This window comes from Solanum stenotomum, chromosome 1 (assembly GCF_019186545.1).
Source record: "Solanum stenotomum isolate F172 chromosome 1, ASM1918654v1, whole genome shotgun sequence".
Classification (NCBI taxonomy): domain Eukaryota; kingdom Viridiplantae; phylum Streptophyta; class Magnoliopsida; order Solanales; family Solanaceae; genus Solanum; species Solanum stenotomum.
The window spans coordinates 95,134,350-95,156,326 of NC_064282.1; the positions used below are offsets into that span (position 1 = coordinate 95,134,350).

Genomic DNA, 21,977 nt, shown 5'->3' on the forward strand with positions numbered 1-21,977 from the left:
ATTCAAACAACTTAAATTCACTGAATTGAAACAAGATTGGTGTGTGGGTGAACTAACCCAACACTATGTGATCTCACATACCTTGTAGGGATCACCCCCGACGAATTCCACAAGCCAAGCTTCGACGTTCTTGAACGTTCTTGCTTCCTCTTCTCCTTTCTCCTTTTTTCTCTTTTCTCTAAGCCCTAGAGTGAAATTCTAAATTTTCTAAATTGACCAAAATCTGGTTTTACCCCAATAAATCCCCTAAAATGAATTAGAGTAATTAGGTAAGGAAAAGACTAAATTACCCTTCCAAACCCGGATTAGACTTTCCTTAATCCAACAGCCCAGCTTCCGAAGGGCATAACTTACTCATACGAACTCGGAATCACGCAAACTCGGCGGCGTTGAAAAGATCATTCCAAGATCTTTCCTACCATATCTGGAAGTACCTCTAACTCATTCTGAGCTAGAAGTTATGACCGTTTGAAGTTGGCCAAAACTCAACTTTTCCTAACTTGAACAAATTTTCCAGATTTTCATATTTCCAAAAATGACTATTTCAACTTCTTAGATTCTTCCTAGTTATTTCAAATTGCGAGATGTTACAGAGTTAAATAAATCCATACACAAAATCATCTACTATATAAGTAATGGACACACATATAAGCACAATAATCTATTCAAACATGGACTTTATTACAATAAATAGCATAAATACAAAGTCTTTATAGAAGATTAAAACCAATACTATAACTCAATCATATGATTAATAGTATATACCGACACATACAACTTTCATAGATCTTTGAAATACTACTATATCCTTAATCTATTTTGTTTCTATGATAGCTTAGAGAGCCTAAGAGATTGTAAGAGTATAACTCTATCAGTTGATGGGGTCTCTTGCAAGACCACTTGATAACCATCATCAAAACTTGCCATTCCTTGGCCCAATAACTGCCAAAAAAGCCCACCAACACATGGGCGTCCACTTTTGGCACAATTAAAAATGGTTCCATATATTTTTCCAAAATAATTATCCCTTATTGCAACAGTATACCCTGGGGTTTTTGAAGACTTGCCAAATTCTGCAATTAATAAGGGCTTTTTCAACATTTTGGAGTCATCTATATGGACTTGGATCCATTGTGAGGCCCATTTGTCTTGGGCCTCTTGAGTTAAACCTGGTAACCTGCAGTCCAAAAGGCCCAATTAAGGGTACACATGCTATTGCATAATGTACTATACCTTTGAATATGTAAATATTTTAGATCGACTCTAAATAATCATAAAATGATAATGAAACAAAAAGTGTATTTAGTAGGAAGAAAAATTTTCTCCATGATTTTTTATTTTTAGGTGAACAAGTGAATTTGTTACTTATTTTCTAGTGTTTGGTAGGGAAATATTTATACGTAATGTGTCAAAAGAGGTTGGATGAGGAGTAGGGGTTCGGGGGGGGGGGGGGGGGGGGGGGGGGGGGGGGGGGGGGGGGGGGGGGGGGGGGGGGGGGGGGGGGGGGGGGGGGGGGGGGGGGGGGGTTCGGAGTGTGAGATGGTCAAGGAGTTGGGGTTGGGGATGTTTGGTAGCAGGGAGATGACAATGGACTTGAAATGTTACTTATGTATCTTGTTTTCTCTATTTCTATTAGCGAAGCCATTTTTCTTATTTTTAAATTGACTAGTTTTCCTAGTAAAGAGAACATAATATATAAGATTCCAAAACAAATGAGATTTAATAACCTAGAAAATAACATGTTAAAAATACCGATTAGGTAAATATTTTTTATACTATCTAATTCTACAAGTTAAATTCATTTATACAAAACTTTAGCCAATATTTAATTTGGTTCGTTGACAAACGCCAAAGACTTCTATTTTTCAAATGACTATAACAATATCTCCAATCCAAGCACGTTCGGATTAACTATATGAATCCTCACTAATCATATACATATGTAAATTAGGGTTATGAATCCTCACTAACCATATACATATACAAATATAAATCCTCACTAACCATATACAAATATAAATTGGGGTGGCCGGGGGTGGGGGGTGAAAATTAAAGAGATTTATTTACCATTGATCAGGGTACATATGAATTGTGGTAAAATCAATTCCTTGAACTTGATTGTTGGAGATAAAATTAGTCCCAAAAATGTAAGAATTAGGATTGTATTGTCTCATGTTATTCCCATAAAATCCTTCAAGTCCAATCTCCAAGAGATGATTTGAATCTATTGATTTCAAATATCCCGCCATTTCTATAACCCAATTCTGTAAAATACAGGTCCAACAACAAAATAAAATAAAATTATTACTTCATGTAAAATGTAATAATTATTTTTGATCGATCAGCTAAACGTGTATCTTTGCCAAAATATAATACCTGAAATGTTTTCCCAGAGAGGTCAGATGGGCATCGAGGCTCATTTATTAATTCCCATGAAAGAATTGTTGGATCATCTTTATATGCCACTTTGGTTATTGTATTCACTCTTGTAAGCACAACCTTTATAAAAAATATAAAAAATAAAATAATAAAATAAAAAAATTATTCTTTTACTTTTTAATGTTTTTTAGTTAGTATATAGTTTATAATTTGATTATACACTTATTATAAACTTGTTATACGCACGATACAAATATCAATAACAATTACAAATTATTAGGGTTAGACGGGTAAAATTTTTTTATAGGTTTTTACGTCGATTCAGATTTACACTATAATTATAATTGATCTTACTGTCAAACATTTATAAATATTTTTCATTGATTCTATATATATACATGCGATAACTATTGAGTTCACGTAAATTCGTAACCGATCTTTACCTTGACATTATTTTTGTAGAATCCTTTGACCATAGGATTAGTGAAGAAATCATCATCACTTGTTAATTTCTGCCCTCTTTGCACTGCCCATTCTACATATTGTTTCTTTCCACCAAAAGCATCCCAATTATTAACTAATGAAAGAATTAAGTGAATTCCATATTTTTTTGCTTCTGATATCACAAAATCCAATCCCTAATAAACAAAAAAAAAAGGTTAAAAATAGGAAAGATATATAACACCAAAAATACCGAGTAAAAGAACACTACAAAAAAAAATAAACATTTAGCGGCGATAAATATACACATTAACAAAGAGTGATAAAGTTTTTACCGGTATTAGTTAATTGTCATTGGATGCAGTGTCGCCATAAGCTTTAGGAACATTTACAAAGAGTGCTAAATTACCGTTAATTAATTGTCGCTAAAGATAATTTTTGATATAGTGAAAGCGTTAGAGAGGGCTCGATAAAAACAACAAAAGAATTAAATCGAAGGTCCATACACATTTTAAAAAATATTGAAAAAACTAAGAAAAATATCAATTATTTTACTCGTATTATAAATTATATTTAAAGAAATAACGGAACACAAGGGAATAACAATTCATTTCTATGATATAAATAGTAAAAACTATAATCTTTTAACGTCTATAAATTTACCTGAAACATTTGTTCGTTATAACCACCAGGTGCAGATTGTAAAGGTCTAGAACCACCATCAGAAAAAGCCCAAGTTCTAGCAGCATTCATTTTATATTTAGAAGCTTGTTGGAATGTATTTGTAACTTTAATTCTTGTTGATGGATCATAAGCCATATACATTAACCAATAAGCATTAAAACCATTTATATAAAATGACTTCCCATTTAATGCAAAATGAGTTTCATCTGTATTAACAAAATTATTATTTGAAATAGCTCTAGTAGGCTTGCTAAATTCATTTGGAAATATTATTAAAATAGCAACAAAAATGAAGAAGAATGAGTTATTCATCAACATTTTTTTTTTAAATAATGCAAAAAGAAAAAAAAATAGGGAGAAATTGGTTTATGTTTGATGTTATATTAATGTCTTGGTTGTTGTGTTTATATAGGTAAGAAAAGAATTAATTTGGAAAGTTTCCAAGTGATTAAGTATAAGATTTCAGTATTAATATAGCAATGCATTGATTAATGAATGACAAATTACTATAGATTTGATTTTGACCAAAGTTAATGATTTTTTTTAAACTGTCCTTTTTCTTTTGGATTTAGATTCTGTTTGGATTGATTTTTGGTGTTTAACTTATAAGTCAAAAATCATAAGTTAGAACATATTATTGATATTAAAGTTCAAAATTATGTTGGTATTTACCATATATTTTCCTTTTACGACATATGTAAAAATAATAAATTATTATGTGTATTAAATATTATTAAGTACGGATAAGACACAAGTATCTCCTTGACTATGACCTAAGTTTCAGAGACACACCTTAACTAAACTAAGGTCCTATTACCCTCCTGAATTCATTGTTTTTTGTAATTTTGTACACCTTTTGGCTTACGTGACACACTATGTAACTCCACACCATTGAAGTGTGTGAGAGATATTTGGATGTCACGTAAGTACTTGTACCTTTTCCCCGTTAAGTACAATTAAAAAAATAATGAAAAATTGTAAGATAAAAAGAATAATTAAAAAGGAACATAATAACTCGTCATTACAATATCACATAACAATTAAGGAGCAAAATTAAAGCAGTGAAAAAACTCTCTATTATATCAAAAGTCAAAATTATGTTGATATTTACATATATTTTTAGGATTTCTTAATATTTAAAATATATTTTCTTCTTATCATATATTTTAGGATTTCTTAATTGTTAATTTTTGAAGTACCTCTTATCATATATTTTAGCACTCCTTAATTTTAAATATAATTATTTAATAATTCGAAAAAATAGTAAATGATAATTTTATCTTTTGTAGAGTCTTTTAATAAAAAAAAATCAATCTACATTTTTTAAAATCTTCATACTTTTAATATAATATAAATAAATAATGTTTTATATAGTCTAATTGCAAGTTGTCTTAGACCCAATACCCATATGGAAAGTGCTAAATGATCAGAAAATTTGGCCAGAAAATTTAAAAAACTATAATATTTTTTTTTATTTTAAAACAAACTGTTCTTTTTTCCATTTTTTTAGTTAAAAGATATTAAAGTTAAAAGGGTAAAAATATTTAAAAAGGTAAAATAACATAGATAAAATATACCAAATTTTCTGACCAAAAAGATTTTTCCTACCCATATATCCAAAATACACAAATGAAGCACTCAATGACAAGCCTATAATACTTTTATTGGATATAAAGCTTTTATAAAAAAAAAAAGAATTTTTTTAGAAATAGCAAACATAATAGATATAATAAGGCTCTATAGCTATATTTTCGGTAACTACACTCCATAGCTATAGTTCATTTTGCTATGGAGGCTGCAATTTGTATATTTCTGTCCGTTTGTATATTTCGCTTATATACACAATTTTTGTATTTATACATTTAGGAATTTTTTAGAACTTTCTTTGTATATTTTACTTGCCAATATATAAACAGGGTAATAAATTATGAATTTTTCATAAATCATATACAAATAGCTATGGTAAGCATATACAAAATTTCGGATTTATAGAATCAACAATCAAATTATACAAATTCTAGATTTATACAAATCATGCGAATAACAAGAATTGGAAAAACTGTAGACGGGAATTACAATTTTCTTAAACTGTAGTTATAGTACCAAATATAGGCTAAATATTTTCTATTGTACATAATTTTTCCTTTATAAAACTGAATAACTTCTAATATGATATCCTTTGAACCAAGATAGAGATACTAACAAGCAAATCAAACAGTTAATGAATAACAATATTACCAACTATAAAGAAATATTAACATAGTTTTATTTCAATAGATCATAATAAAACATAAAAAAGATGATAATGTTCTATTCATTAAAAAAATGATCTAAAGACTAAATAATTAAAACCTCACAAATCAACAGACTTATTCGGACCCATCTAAAAACAATCAAGGATGTCCAATAGTCCTTATTTCTCATTTTCTAGATCTCTTTAATTTGTTTTGTTTTCTTTCTTCTTTTTTCCTCCCCTTCTCAATATACTTGTTTGTTTTTTCTCTTCTTTTTCTATTTTTGTCTCTCGTCCTTTTCTCTCTATTTTTCCATTTTTTCATCTTTCTTCTTTCTTCATTTTTCGTGTGTATTGAGTTTGTGTTACGTGAGGGAGTTGGGATTTTAGATAAGTATTTTTAGATTTATGAATATTTTTTCTGTTTTTGTCCTTAATTTCTCTTGTTTTATTTTTTCATGAAGGAAATACAAAATAACAAAATATTAATTAACTACTTTTCAATTAAAAAAATTAAAAATTTAGTTCAAAATAAAATATAACTAAAAGAATTTATTAAAATCACTTATTGATTTACTAAAATCTAAATTAAAAGCAATACATACATACATATATATATATATATATATATATATTATTTTATTTTATTTTATTTTATTTTATTTTATTTTAAATTTCCTTTCTTTTAAATAGTAGAAAACTCATTGAGCTAATAGACAAAAAATTAACATCTTATTGTTGCTTTTCTTATTTTGCTGATTTTTCTAGAAATGGAAAAGAAAGTAAATTATCAAATACAAATTCCAAAAAATTAATGAGCTAGGGACGTCTACTGCATTTGCTCTATGATTTTATTGTAGGGAAAAATGAAGTGAGAATTACGGAATTACACGATTTAAGATAATATAATCTGCATAAATTTCTACCATTTGAATTAATTATAAAAATATCTTGTTCCCTTCTTTCTCTTAACATTTGAATACAACACTTCACCTCTATCTGATACATTATAAGTTATAACTTTGTTTGTCTACAATGTAACTGGTACAATGTTATAGTTGATACATAACCTCAATTGCTTCAAACCTAAATCAATATGAATTTGGTTTATAGTTATGTATCTGATACATAATTCATGATGCATCGGTTGCTATATATCGAACGAAAGAACAATGTATCTGTGAGTTCTGAAACATTTGAAATATTGTAGTTTGAGAAACTTTCGGAATAAGATTTAATTAGCACTCAAATTTTTAGGATTTCCATACTTACAAAAAATTAATTGACTAAAAAGCAGCTCGTTGAGGAAGATGAACTGGGGCTATATATGAATATTGTACAAACAACATATATGGGTGTATATACATTTTAAGATAGTTATACATCATATATATACACAACTATATATTATTTAGAGCAACTTCCACATATAGCAAACACAAAATTCATATTTGTATGCTATAGCAAAGTTTGCATAATTGCGCTCTATAGTAAACATAAATATGTATATTTCGCTATACAAATACAAAAGAAAGCAGTTGTATAATCTGCTTTGGTATACATATACAAAAAGATCAATTGTATAAAGTGAGAGAAGCAAGTGAGCGAGCGAGATCTGGGAGAGGGGAGAGAGGGGAATGAATATATATGTATATATACAATTTTCACACATTTTATACATTTGCGTTTTTGTATAAAGTGAGAGAGGCCAGTGAGGGAGCGAGATCTGGGAGAGTAGCGAGCGAGATCTGGGAGAGGGGAACAAAAATATATGTATATATACAATTTTCTCTCGTTTTATACAAACACAAACACATTTTATACAATTTGCGTTTTTTGTATAAAGTGAGAGAGGCGAGTGAGAGAGCGAGATCGGGAGAGTGGCGAGCGAGATCTGGGAGAGGGGAGTGTTGACACCCAATTTTGGCCTAATATTTTCAAAATTCGTAACTTTTAAGATTTTTTATAATTTTAAATAAGTTTATTGATAACTATCCTTATTTATCAAAATTTAAGATTTTTTATCAATTAATTTTAAAATTGCATTTTTTACATGTCATTAGTTACGTTCATTATATTTTTTTTATATTTTTTTAATATATATTCATTTTATTTGTTACATTCGTTAATATTCATTTTGATATTTTGCACAACCTAGAAATTTATTCAAATACAAATAATATTTCATACACAGATATTTTGTTGATCGATAATTTTAATCCACGATTTTAAAATAATGATATTATAGTTTCCAACTCCCTATATAAAGAATAGTTTGTCTATTAGGTCAAGGGGGTAGATTTTTTTTTGAGGAAGTAAGAATTTCCTAAAGGGCAAGAAACCCTGATTTTTTTTTTCTCTCCCATTTTCCTCCCTTAGCCTCCACCACCTCAAACCCTACCAGATCCCCCACCTCCCTCTTCTTCATTTTCCGGCGAAACCTCGTCGGGATATAACCAAATAGAAGCACAAAACAACCATTTTCTTCTCCACCAGATCCAACCCACAGCCATTAAAACCACCAGTAACAACTATTGCACCATCAGTGCTTAGCCCAAAGCAACCTAAACCTCACCTTTCTTCCTTCGCAGCGGCCACTGGAGTCACAAGACCAAAACCCTTTTTCGTTTATTCTCTTTTTCCGGCGAGCTCAATCTTACTAGACCCCTATTATCTCTTCTCTACCCGGAAGACCTCCCATTTCCCTATTCTCCGACCACCTGCAACAAACCTCAAAACTCCGACTCAAAACCACCCTTTCTTCCGCGAAATCAACCCAGAACCTTGCCTGAAATTAGCTCAAAACAACCACCAAATCTCCACAAATCAGACCCTCAACTTCAAACCCATCTCCAGCGAACACTCAACAACAACAACGCCAACATCGCCGGACAACAATCGAGAGAAATCAAAACTCCGAACCAGGTCCTCCGTTCCTTTCTCTCCGTTGAAACATCAAGGTTTGACTTTTTTTTTTTAAGCTTTTGCTTTGTTTACTGATATTGTCATTTACTAATATTGTTTTTAATGTTTCTATTTTACTGTTATTTATTATAAAATAGGTATAAAATGTTGTGTGTTTAGTGGATTTTTTATTTTTGTTAGCTTTGTTATAAATTCAATATTGAGCGGGTTATTTATTTTTACTATTTTATTTGTTATTTTTGTTTTTGTTTAAGATTATAACTTTGATTGTTAATATTTCATTTTGTTTGGTTCATTTGTTGATTGGAGTAGTAGTTATTAATTTTTATTGTCATTGTCTCATACTGTTCATTTTTTCTTTATAATTTTATTTTATTTTTTGTCTTGTTGATGTTTTCTGGAAGCTTTCTGGATTGAAGTTCATTTAATATTGTTGGTATTTTATTTTATTTTTAGTTGAGATCCATTTATTAATTCTATTTTATTATATATTTTACTCCCTTATTTATTGCTGCTTTATATTGTTCATATTTGACTGCTTATAATTTGTTAAAATTGATTTTATGCATTTCTAAGAATTTCTACTAAATCGTGTTACTGTTTTGGTTATTATGTCATCAATCTTGTCATATTGTTATTGTTAGCTTTTGAGTTGCTGTTGATTTTTTTAATTATTATTTATTTTGTCTGCTTTCGTTCCATTGTTGTTATTTAAGTCATTTATGTTGTTATATTTGATTATTATTATTGTTTTACTGTTTGTTGCCATTTTATTATTTACCTATTATTTTATTTCATTATTATTAAGTTCATATAATTGTGTTTAGGAACAAGTTAATGGCCAATGAAAAAATCTCTCCGTCGATTTTGGAGGCCTCTTCATTTTAAAAGACGGAAATTTAGTTTAAGTTTATATATTTTGTTTGTTAAAATTGGCCGATGAAGAAATTACAGTCGATTTTCAAAGCCTCCCATGTTAATAAGACGAAGTTTTATTTTTAAGTTAATAGTTGATTCATTTATTTTTGTTCATATATATTTAGTACTAACACTTTTACTAAGTGTCTTTACATGTACCACAGAGTCACTTCCCATTGAAGTCATTTGAATAAAATTCGAAGACTATATTCATTATTATGTTTATTGTTAGCGATAGACAAACATTAGGTCGTTTCTTATATTATTTGTTTAATTTATTACATGTGCACATTGCATGTTTATTATAGTTGTATATTATTGTTATCTCCTTCTCAATTTGAAAAAATGAATTCAGTCGGGATCCACATTTGTGGATTTCGAAGGATGCTTAACACCTTCCCTTCGAAATAATTTGAACCCCTTACATAGAATATCTTGGTTTCGTAGATCACTTAATGGTTTCCTAGTTTTTTTCCTAAAATTAGGTGGCGACTCTTTTAAAATTCTTATTTTCTTAAAATTCTTTTAAAATTGAATCAATTGATTATTTTTTGAGTCATCGGGACGTTTCGCCATATTTGAATAGAGTAGGGGTGTAAACAGGGAGAGAGGGGAACGAAAATATATGTATATATACAATTTTCTCTCGTTTTATACAAACACAAACGCATTTTATACAATTTGCGTTTTTTGTATAAAGTGAGAGAGGCGAGTGAGAGAGCGAAATCTGGGAGAGTGGCGAGCGAGATCTGGGAGAGGGGAACGGAAATATATGTATATAGACAATTTTCTGTCGCTTTATTCAAACACAAACACACTTTATACACTTGCGTTTGTATAAAAAACGAGAGAGGCGAGGGAGAGAACGAGAGTGGCGAGCGAGATTCACCAGGAGAGAGGTGAAATAACAACAATTTGCTATGAGGTACAATTAAATCAAACTATATTTATAGCATTTAATTTGAATTAATAGTTTGCTATTATATACAATTTTCCCTATTATTTATAATATCGATACATTACATGCGTCGATTTTATTAAAAAAAAAGGAAAAATCACGCCCTATACACATTTAAGAGTCAATTTTACGGGTTTTAAATATACTTTCAAAAAATTCTTACTTATAATAGTTTATTTACGAGTTATGACATATAATTTAAAGTTAATTGTATTTAAAAATTAATTTCCATTTATTTAATAAATGATTAATCTGTTTATGGTTTTTTTATTATTAATTAATAATATGTAATTAAATTGATTTATGTTCCTTTTTTAAATCTGAAATTATCAATTACATAGATATAGGGATTCACCTACAACATGTTTCCTTCTTTACCTTTACCACCTCCCATACGCCAATCCCACCCTCCTCCAAATTGCCCATACGTCAATCCCACCCCCTCCCCCCACNATGGATGAAATGTGTGTGAAATTTGATTAATATGTGTATGACACTGAATTTAATGTTTGATGGTTGGATATTGTATTAATTGTGATATAATATTGGTATACAAATGATATGCATTGTGTGATTATATGAAATTGATTTATTGTTGGTATAATATGTGTGATATAAGCTGAAATTCGTGTTGGAATGAAACTTGAATAAGATTGGTATAAAGTTTGTTATATATTTACATTATCTTATATATTAATCTGGAACACATGAATAATTAATGAATCGCGTATATGAAATTTGGAATCTGAAATCTGTACAAATATTTACACTATCTTATATATTAATCTAGAATAAATTTTATTTCCAAGTATATGAAATCTGTATGAATAATTAATGAATCACGTCTATGAAATCTGGAATCTGAAATCGAAAACAGGTACAAATATTTATACTATCTTATATATTAATTTGGAATAAATTTTATTTCCAAGTATATGAAATCGCAAAGAAATCTACATTAGCTTTCTTTTGATCTAAAAAAATCCACACACCAATATCATTGTGGATACTAACAGGGGGACATTCTATCACTAACTATATATTTTATCTCTATATTGTGAATATTAGCATCTATCATTAGCTGCGATGTTATCGCACTTACTAGACCACTATAAAGACTAGAATACTCATATATAATCCCCTCCATCTGAAAACCAATATATTTCCCTGTTCCATTAAAAAATAAAAATGATTAGTCTTACATAATACCAAAAAAAAATAAAAAAATTATACACACTTATCATTATTTTTTCATATAAAAATCATTCAGACAGTAAACTACAAACAGAATTCATTAAAAAATAAAATTTCAGATTTCATACCCACTTAAATACAAATTTCATACATACAATCATCATTTATACCAAATTTATACATTTCTCATACCAAATAGTTCATTCCTTTCACACAAATTTATACATAATTGACAAAACTTATATAAACAATAACATTTCAAATTTCATACCAACTTAAAATATTTTTCATACAATTATTCAAAATTCTAAATAACTTTTTTTACTAACTAGTTTCTCACGAAATCGTTGTTTTGCCAGTATAAAAAATAACCAAAAAACAAAAAATACAGTGACATTAAACCCCTACCAAAAAACAGAAACTTACCAAGAAAATCACTATTATTACAGTTTCACAACAACTAATACGTATTATGAACAAAACGTATTGTTTATACAAAAAAACATATCACATTCAATATAGTGACGATGTACAAAAACAAAATCACAAAATGTGATTTACAGTTTCATTTTTTTTTTTTCATTTCACTGAAATCCAAATTCAAATAGTAAACAATTAAAAATACTAACCTGAAGGATCCCATCTTCCGCCATGTTTAATTAATATTGATACGTAGTTGTCCATCACAAAAAAATAGGATTTTTCAAACCAAAAAAAACTTCAATTAGTCGCCAGTGACAAAATTTCTGGAAGAAAATTGAAGAGAGAGAAACGTGGAAGAAAAATGGATAAAATCAGATTTTTGAATTAATTTTAACAAATTAGAGTGAATTAAGGAACTGAATATTCTTAATTAGTTTGAGATTCCTTAATTCATGCTAATTAATAATTATCTTAAATTAATTCAAATTGAATTGACACCCCTATTCCATTTTTTTTTTCATTTTTTCCTTATTAATTACATATTATTAATTAATAGTAAAAAACCATAAATAGATTAATCATTTATTAAATAAATGGAAATTGATTTTTAAAATAAGATTTTTGAATTAATTTTAACAGATTAGAGTGAATTAAGGAAACTGAATATTCTTAATTAGTTTGGATCCCTTATTTCATGCTAATCTTTAATTATCTACAATAAATTCAAATTAAATTATAGCTACAATTTCAGTTTTTTACTTTATTATTTCTAATTCCGTTTTTTTTAAAATTTTTGTTTATCTTTTTATTTATTTTTAAGTTTTTTCCAATTAATAAAAACATTTTTCTTTTTTTAACTTGTTAGAACCTGAAGTTTTTAATGCTATAGCTTGAAAGTCTAAATCTACTGTTATAGTTTGAAAATAGTACTATAATATATGTCATATATGAAATTTACACTAAAAAAACCTTGGTCACATGTATATACAAGTAGCTCTTATATTTGTATGAGCCAAAAGAAAGCCCATACAAATGAAGTAGAAGTTATATAATATTGGATGGGTGAGATTCGAACTGCAGACCAGTCACTCATAATGAAGACCAGTCACGCTTGGGTTCAATGTTCATTATATAAGTTTTATTTCTAGAAAATAATTTCTATCTATAACATAATTTTTCAACAAATGGGTTTAACTGAACCGCTTGAATTAGGGGTGTCAATGAGATGGCGCGATCGATTGTTTTGGAAAAATTATACCATTTCAATTTTTCGAATATTTTATAATATATAACCAAAATAAGATTTTAAAAACCATTCCAACCATATCGATTTTCTTTGATATCGGTAAAGCTCAATTAAGTTTTTTTTTTTCACTTTTAAAGTAATACTTCAAAATATACTATCCTTAAAATATTTCTTTCGCTAATATATTCTTGAAGAAGCACTTTAATTTTTCACCAAAAAGTCAAAATGTAAAATTTTATTGTCGTATTGTTTGATTTAAACATATAATAGGAGTGCTTGCATTGATTTTACCGTATTGTTTGATGAAGTATCTATTATAGTATCTTTTAATTTGAAATCTTTGTAATTAATTAAAGGATAATTAAAGAGTAAATACTCAAAGTCGTCCAGTCACCAGAAGCCTAAGAACTAGAACTGTCAAAATGGGCTTTGCCCATGGGGCCGGCCCAACCCAACCCAACCCATTATTGGGGTAGGGTTGAGATATGATTTTTCAAGCCCATTTAAAATTAGGGCTTATAAGCCCGACCCATATAAGCCCTTAGCCTTTGAGGCTTGATCGGGGCCGGGCTGGGGTCGGCCCATGGGCCAAAACTTTTTATTTAAGGGTGACTTACCATAATCTCACTAGTATATAAACTAATTACTTAAATACACGCTATGTTATAATATTATGAATCTTACTAGATTTTGGTACGTCCAGATACATGTATCTCAGAATAGATGGACTCAAAATTAGGTTAATATGTTCTAGATACACTCTATCCAAGTAGATTCGCATGTATCTAGGATGCATAGACAAATCTCGCGCCCTCGCCTCCCTCTAATCTTAATTGTCACTCTCGTATCTCGCTCGCGTATCTGGTATGCGAGATACATGCTAATTACACTAGACTTTTTGCTAGGGTTATTAAAACAACACCATTGTTTGTCATATTTGATTTGAAAATCTTCTCATTTTCTTGATATTATATAATTATAAGTTTGAAAAGAAAAAAATGAGAAATAGAAGGGCTAGCTCGCCCCAGCCCTCGGCCCTTCTAGGGTTGGGTTGAGGATTTTCAGGCCCTTCCGAATGAAGGGCCAACCCGCCCTAGCCATTCAAATTCCTTGGCCCCCGAGGCTTGAGACGGGTGGGGCTGGGCTGACCCTTTTTGACAGCTCTACTAGGAACTAAGTTATATTTATATTTAAAAAACATTAAAAAATATACTTTTATATTAATTTTAACATATTGTTAATATATAAAACATATTTATATGTAAAGTTATTCGGTTCGATTTGAGAATTTTTTCAACTTTTTTATAAATTAAAAAGACCATCCCAATTTTTCGATACAGTTATACACTTAAATAAAAATCTACGATTTTATTTAAAAAAATATAAATCAATTCGATTCGAACGATTTTCCATATTCATTTGATACCCGGCCTCAAGGATACATTTTTTCTTGATTTCCCTCAAACCATACAAGGAAACATTTCCCTTCCAAAATATTGGAAACGAATCTTGAAAATCCGGCGCCGGCGGCGGTCTAACTCCGGCGTACTGGGTTTCTTCTTTCTCTTTCTCATGGAATCAATTATCTTACAAACTCAACCATTACAATTTATGAACCCAATTACTTCAAAATTCATTCCCACAATTCGATTTACTACTTCCTCTGTAGCATTCAAGCTCTTCTCATCTTCATCTTCATCTTCAGCAGCCATTACCACAGTTGCCCCTGTCATAGAGCAAAACCCATCTCCTGAACCAGCTATTTCTCCGAGAAATGGGGTTGTAAAGGCTAGGGGTAGTAAAGGAATTTTGGAAGCTCAGCTGAAAATGGGCTGGTTGGAGTCTTTGTCTTGCCCATTTCCATGTACAAAGCCTTTGGACAGTGGTTGGGTTATTGGGGTTGACCCGGATACTTCTGGTGCTTTGGCACTCTTGAAACCAAATCAGCCTCCTCAGGTAGTATAAAGTTCCATTCTTTTTGGGAAAAAATACAGTCTATGTCTATTTGGGAGAAAATATTTACACCATGTAGATTGTAGCCCATAATTGTGTCTAAACAATACACTATTGTACACTATTGTAGGTGTAATGTTGTATACTGGGCTTATGTTGCTCGGACTCTTCAAAAATGTAGAAGGGTGTGTGTTGGATCCTCTAGAAATAGTGATTTTTAAAGTATCCGACACGGGTATGGCAACATTTTTGGAGTTTATGAGCAATATAGTATTGGGCTATGTGGCTGTATATTTTTGAAAAGTTCCCTTATTTATTTATAGTTGCAACCTACAATCCCTTGGAATCCATGCAGACCGGATGAAAATAAGGCACAATGGAAGAACATGGTTCTTTTCATGCTTTGAGTCCAAGTTCGTTGTCTTAGTTGCTAGGTTAAAATTTTGAAACTGCAGTAATTGCTGAAACAAGTGAGGGATGCTTAGTGATAATAGTCGCTCCGGTTCTAACCATTAGGTTGGTAGTTTGAGTCACTAAAGGTGGAAAAACAATGGGTAAGGGTAACCACATGTGATACTCCTGGGGTTTGCATGGGGTTGGGTTAATCAAACAACTAATAATTGCTGATTGGAGCTTACATGAGTTGAGAATGTATATCCATCAATCTCAAACCAAAGAAGGAAAAAAGAAAGAAAGAAAGGATCTTGTGCTCTTAGGAGTTAGTAACTTGTTTACCGATTTATTTACCTCTAAATCTGAAGTGTACTTCCTATTCCAATCTCCAGGTGTTTGATTCTCCTCACTTGAAGGTACTTGTCGGAAAAGGAGTGCGGAAACGCTTAGATGCAAAAGCTATTGTTCAGTTGCTTCAAAGTTTTGAAGCCCCTTTAGGTACAACAAATGTTTTCATCTTGGAAGTCTTTCAAATATCTGTTCTTAACTTCCTCAGTTATCTGGTCTGAATGACTTGTGCGGTAGATTCTGCTATTTCCTTGAGATTTTTGTGCTAGTTTTTTTGTTTGGCACTGAAGGTGACAATGCTCTCTTTTTATTTTTTCCCTTTCACCAAGAAACTAAATATTAGTATTGCACTTTTCCTGGTATATTTTGTTAATTTTCTGCTTCTGGATGTAAATGTGGGCTGGGGAGGCGATTGGAATTCATCTTTTATATGAATTCTGTTGGGTTGGCAAAGATTCTGAATATATTATATAAGTTAAATCACTTCAGTGCGTTAACCTGGTTGTTTGAATAAGTGTCCTTTATGCTGCATTCATATAACTCTGCAAGGAGTGATGCATGCAGTATTGGAGAGAGTTTTAGTAAAAAACCGATATATATATATATATATATAGCCCCCAAGGCCTAGCTCAAGTGGCAAAAGGTGGAGGATTTGTGGCTTAGGTCGTAGGTTCAAGCCCCACACCATGCAAAGCGAAGCCTGGTATTTAAGTGGAGAAGGGTAGAGGGGCGGGCCCATTATCCACCGAGTTTAGAAGGCTGTGATTGGTCCAAAGGGCGGGTCACAGACAGATTTCTCGGTTATCAAAAAAAAATAAAAAATATATGTATATATATATATATATATATAGGCTGGAATGAAGGATTTAGTTGATCATTCTCTCCATCTTCCCCTCTTTCGGGGGTTTTATTGGAAAAAGTTCTTGTTGCTACTTCCGAAACAGTTTGGCTTTCAGCTTTTTGATCTGAGGAAAGCCTTGATAATCAAAGAATAATCCTTTTATTTTCTAGTGTCTTCTGTAAAATAAATGTCTGTGTACTGAGACTTAAAAGCCTATCCCAACTAGTTGAGATCATGTAATTGAAATTGTAAATTTCCTTGCAGATGAGCGATCTGTTCCTGTTTATGGTCTTATCAAATTTAGTTGAATTATTAATTCTCTATCTGATGGTTTCTAAACTGGAATCCTCAGAGGCAAATTAGATATTTTTTGGGGACAGGTATGTGGAGTAAGATGAGATATTTCATTTTGTTTTCAGGAACAACTGTGTATATTGAACAATCAACTCCGTATCCACAAGATGGTAAGCAGGTTAGCAATATTATTAACAAGAATGCCAGTATGTACTTCCAGTGACCAGTAGCCTATCAGTTTTATTAAATGTCGATGGCTATTTTCATGTTCACTTGCTCTTTAAAACTTGCACCATCATATAATTCTGTATTTGTTAGAATGCTTATTACTTATAACATCTGCACCATACATAGCGATCCCTTCAGACCTTCACCAGATAGAGTCAGTCAATAATGTGATCATGACATTATCTAGCTACCAGCATCTATTACTCTGGACTTGTTTATTATGCTAAATAGGTGGAAACACATTTATGTATAACATAATTTCCTGAACAAAAACTTCACAAAGTAACATTCCAACTTAGAGTTGTGGTTGGTCGAGATAGCCATCCAAGATTCTCATATGTTTCTGGGAGATAATTGTATTAAGGCTTTACGCATAGCTAAGGCATTTGGAGTTCCTTTAGATTTTTGTGCTTCTTATTGGCAAAGGGTTAGTGGTGGATGCGTTTAGGTATACTTGGAAATTTCCTTTTTGATTGTGATGTTCTATTACTCTATTCTGTAGGTAAAGGCGGGTTAAAAAGTGTATTGTTACCGAAAGTATAGGCATCATACATTTTTCACCCTTACATCGTTTAAACAATCTAAGTATTTATTTGTTCAAAAACGAAGCTTGCATCATTAAATACTTCTTGTTGGCCTTTACCTTCTTGGAACTATCACCTTTTGGTGGACAGAACTTGTCTAGTGTATCTTATTTGTATTTTAATTTGTTGGTACACTATTTATCAATATATCTTTACTGCATCAAGGGATGGTGGAGTGGAGGATTCGGCTATGGACTATGGATTGGGTTGTTAGTTGCATCCGGATTTTCCGTTACTCCTGTGCCATCAAGTGCATGGAAGAATGAGTTTCGACTTACAAGAGAACGTTCAAACAAGGTTATTAAAGTTCCTGCAATTAGTTTTGTTGAACACAAATACATACTATCCTCATAGATTGGATTTACTTTATTATTTCAAGTCTTTTATCGTTTTCCTTTCATTAACTCCATCTGGTTAAATTTTTCAGTTTTGTACTAAGAGATAGTTCTTGCGAAATATCATCATCTGCCGATTCCTGTCGTCATCATCTAATATCTGTCGTTCAATTAATTTTCTTTACAGGATTATAGCAGGGAACTAGCATCTTCATTGTTTCCCTCTTTGAGTTCTTCATTGAAAAGGAAGAAAGATCACGGTAGGTATACTTAGACTTCATCTGCTAAGCATTTTTACTTCTGAAAAAAGATTTACGGCTTATTATTTTTTCTGGTTTGTGTAACTAGTTAATCAAAAGGAATCATTTCAGCAGACTATTCATCTGTGCCAAAAGGTAGTATAACGGGCAGTGACATGTTGATTCTTGTAATGGTTAATGGTTAGTGAAAAAAGAAAAAAAAACTTCGGCATATACTCAACGTCTCAATCTGAGTCTTTTTATTGTGGATGATGTCCTTAAATCCGACATCAATTTTTGACATTCAATATCCCTAGTCACTTTTCAATATTCCTTGTTGTAAGTCCTTGTTGATCTCTGACTGTAAGGGAAACTCAGGGTGTCACATTTTTATCTAATCTTTTCTTATAACCAAAGAAATTCGCTTTTCCAGCTTCTTTACTTGGTTGATAATGGGTCGGCCCCTCTATCCTTCTAAATACCATACTTGGTTCACAACACGATTCAGATTTGTGACGTGTGCTTACCACACATCCTGTGTGTACTAACCTTTACCATTGAACGAAAGCTCTAAGGGCTTCACGTTTTAGTTCATCTTGATCCTAAACATTTGTACATTACGATTTTATCAGAACCGTGAATATGTTATACTTGCTCCAGCATGTAGTATATATAAGTTTGTCTCCTCTTTTTGTTTCTTGCCGATCACTTTACTTTTCGTAAAGTTTGTAGTTTTGGCATTGAACACTAAGTTGGAACTCATTTCCCAGCACTTGTAGTTGGTGAAATTCCTAGATAGGACCTATATAGATGTTGCATCAAGATCTTATTTGCCGTAATCCTTTTTATGTGTCTTTACAAACAACAACATACCCAGTTTAATCCCACAAGTGGAGTCTGAGGAGGGTAAGATATATGCACGACCTTACACCTACCTCGTGGAGGTAGAGAGGCTATGATTTCATTTATGTGTCTTTACACCATCTAAATGATATTTCATGATTCTTTCTTAACGTTCCAGGTCGAGCTGAGGCTCTTCTCATTGCTGCTTATGGCAAAGGCATCAAAATAAATTCTGATCCTCCTTGCACCGTGGAAAATTCAGATGCCTTAGCAACTGGAGAAGAGCTAGTCAATGAATTCCATCTTTTATCAACTCCAACGCTTAACAATTAGTCGACGAGGCTTTTCAATCAATTCGACTTTTTTCCAACTGACTATATGAAATCTCAACGTAAGCATTGGCGAAAATCGAACTCATCCTTTCTGTGTTAACTTAATTGTTAGCTCTGATGTAATGTAGTATCTTCATCTAAGATTGTATGATAAGTAGTGTAGTTGCCTTCATTATAGGGAAGGAGAATTAGAGACCTTAGTTCTTGGCCTATATTGTTTCATCATTTGTATTGAATGAACATTTAGCATGAAACATTGTTATGTATTTATTTTCATTCACATACATATACAATGTGCTGAGAGTCTATCGGAAACAACTTCTCTATACCACAAAGTTAAGGGTTAAGGTCTGCGTATATCATACCCTCTCCAAACCTCACATGTGGAACTACACTGAGTATGTTGTTATACATATCCAACAATAGGTTTGCGGTTTTAGCAGAACTCGGTATTTTGACATTGATTATACCAAACCACTATCTGTCATTTCACACATGAAATTGTCGTAACGTTTGAAGTGGATGAACAATCAACATATGTAATCGAGTTTCATGCCATCATGTATGCCAAAAAATAGATGAAGTTAAATCTAGGTGTGTCACTATACTCTATTGGTATCAAGGAAGATAATGTATTCCACCTCTTAGTTGACAAGTAAATATTCCAATTTAGAGAACGCATATTTGGACACTTCAGTTTGTCTGTATTGTGTCAGTTGATCCAATTTACAAAATGATCTCGATATCTTCAAAATTTATGTGTCACATCAGCGTCAGGTGTTTACGAAACACAACAGGAACAAGTTTAGAGTATTTAGTTGTTAGTTGAGATTAAGTTGAAAGGTCTAAATGTGTACTCTCTCAAAATTGAAGTGTATAAAAGTCATTAGATTGTTTATATAACAAAAGATCACTTAATTTTATTTTAGTATAATGAAAATAACTTAATTATATTTCTTAACAACTATGCCACTAAACTGTCACTGGGAGGACATAGAGAAATATTTTTTGTGATTCTTAAACAAAGTTGATTGTCATTTTTGATATACCAAATAAAATTATTTTTATTTAATGACTTTTTCTTTTTATATTTAAACCGAGCTAAACAAAATATAGTTTAATGACTTTGAAATCATAATGTAAAAATTGACTAATCATTCTTCAAATTACCCCAACAATACATGCATCTACTATTTTTCCCGTTTTCTTCGAATTTAAAAACTTATTAAAGCAAATAATTGACGAGAGGAGTATGAAGATGACAAAGTAATGACGTGAAATCTAATTTAGTAACTAATTTGCCTGCTAATAAGTCGGTTAACTATTTTTATCTGTAACTTTAAAAATACATACACAAAAAAAAGCTCGTGAAATTTAGTTGCTATAAGCGTATGAGGTGATAAGTCACGAAATCTTTTTTTTGGGATGCGTGTACGCATTCAATAAATCTTCGATTCAAATAAAGCAGTTTCGACCCATTAATATTCACTAAATACAGTAGTGCTCACTCCGAATGGTATTTTTTTTATATGATGGTATTTTGTTTGGTTGACAATTTTTTTTCCCTTAGTGGAATAGTTATAATTGCTTATATGAGCTGGATATATTCAAATGAATTGCAAATTTCAAGTAAGTGCGAGCTGATATCACCATCAATGATTTCCAAATAATTTTATTGTGGAGTTTGCTTTTCTTTTTCTTATTTCGATCTGTTTTATTTGTTATGCGGTTAAAATTCTTAAAAATATTGTTGTATTTATATAGGATTTTTTTAAAAGTTCTACGAAGCTAACATGTTTTATCAACATTTTCAAAGAGTTCAAACAACACAGAAGGTTTGTACCATAAGTGAATAATCATAATAAAGACTTACTGAGGCATCAACCTTGATTGTGGTGGAATTATTGGGATGACTCGAACCTTAATTAGAAATTTCAGGTTTAAGTCATGAAATGAAAAAGAATCTTATTTGGAGCATCAGTTTGAACGCCGTTTTCAGACATGACCCATACAGTGTGCAAGTTTAAATTTTATCGTACAATATCTGATACGATGAGCGCTTTTAGGGATTAGAACCAAACAAATTAAGGGTGTAGTTATCCTATTTTCAATATATCCAAAAAGAAAAAAATTGGACATTTACCCTACAATCTAAATTCCTACCATTTATTAGGCAACTTTTTTTT

At 31.0% G+C, this 21,977-nt stretch overlaps 2 protein-coding genes across 2 annotated transcripts; one reads left to right on the top strand and one right to left on the bottom strand.

Annotated features, from left to right (window-relative positions):
• Positions 1–662: 662 nt before the first annotated feature.
• Positions 663–3,883, bottom strand: LOC125849291 (mannan endo-1,4-beta-mannosidase 4). Its single transcript, XM_049529354.1, has 5 exons — positions 3,484–3,883; positions 2,823–3,017; positions 2,377–2,499; positions 2,068–2,264; positions 663–1,177 (listed from the first exon to the last, which is right to left on the bottom strand). Exons 1-5 carry the CDS (start codon positions 3,820–3,822, stop codon positions 826–828), a joined length of 1,206 nt encoding a protein of 401 aa, XP_049385311.1. The 5' UTR covers positions 3,823–3,883; the 3' UTR covers positions 663–825.
• Positions 3,884–14,826: 10,943 nt separating this feature from the next.
• On the top strand, positions 14,827–20,077 carry LOC125859669 (Holliday junction resolvase MOC1, chloroplastic-like; the record flags this gene model as incomplete). Its single annotated transcript, XM_049539462.1, has 6 exons — positions 14,827–15,357; positions 16,140–16,245; positions 17,356–17,408; positions 18,208–18,339; positions 18,565–18,637; positions 19,638–20,077. Coding segments are annotated over 6 exons (1,050 nt in total), but the record flags the coding sequence as incomplete, so codon positions are not given.
• Positions 20,078–21,977: the final 1,900 nt, after the last annotated feature.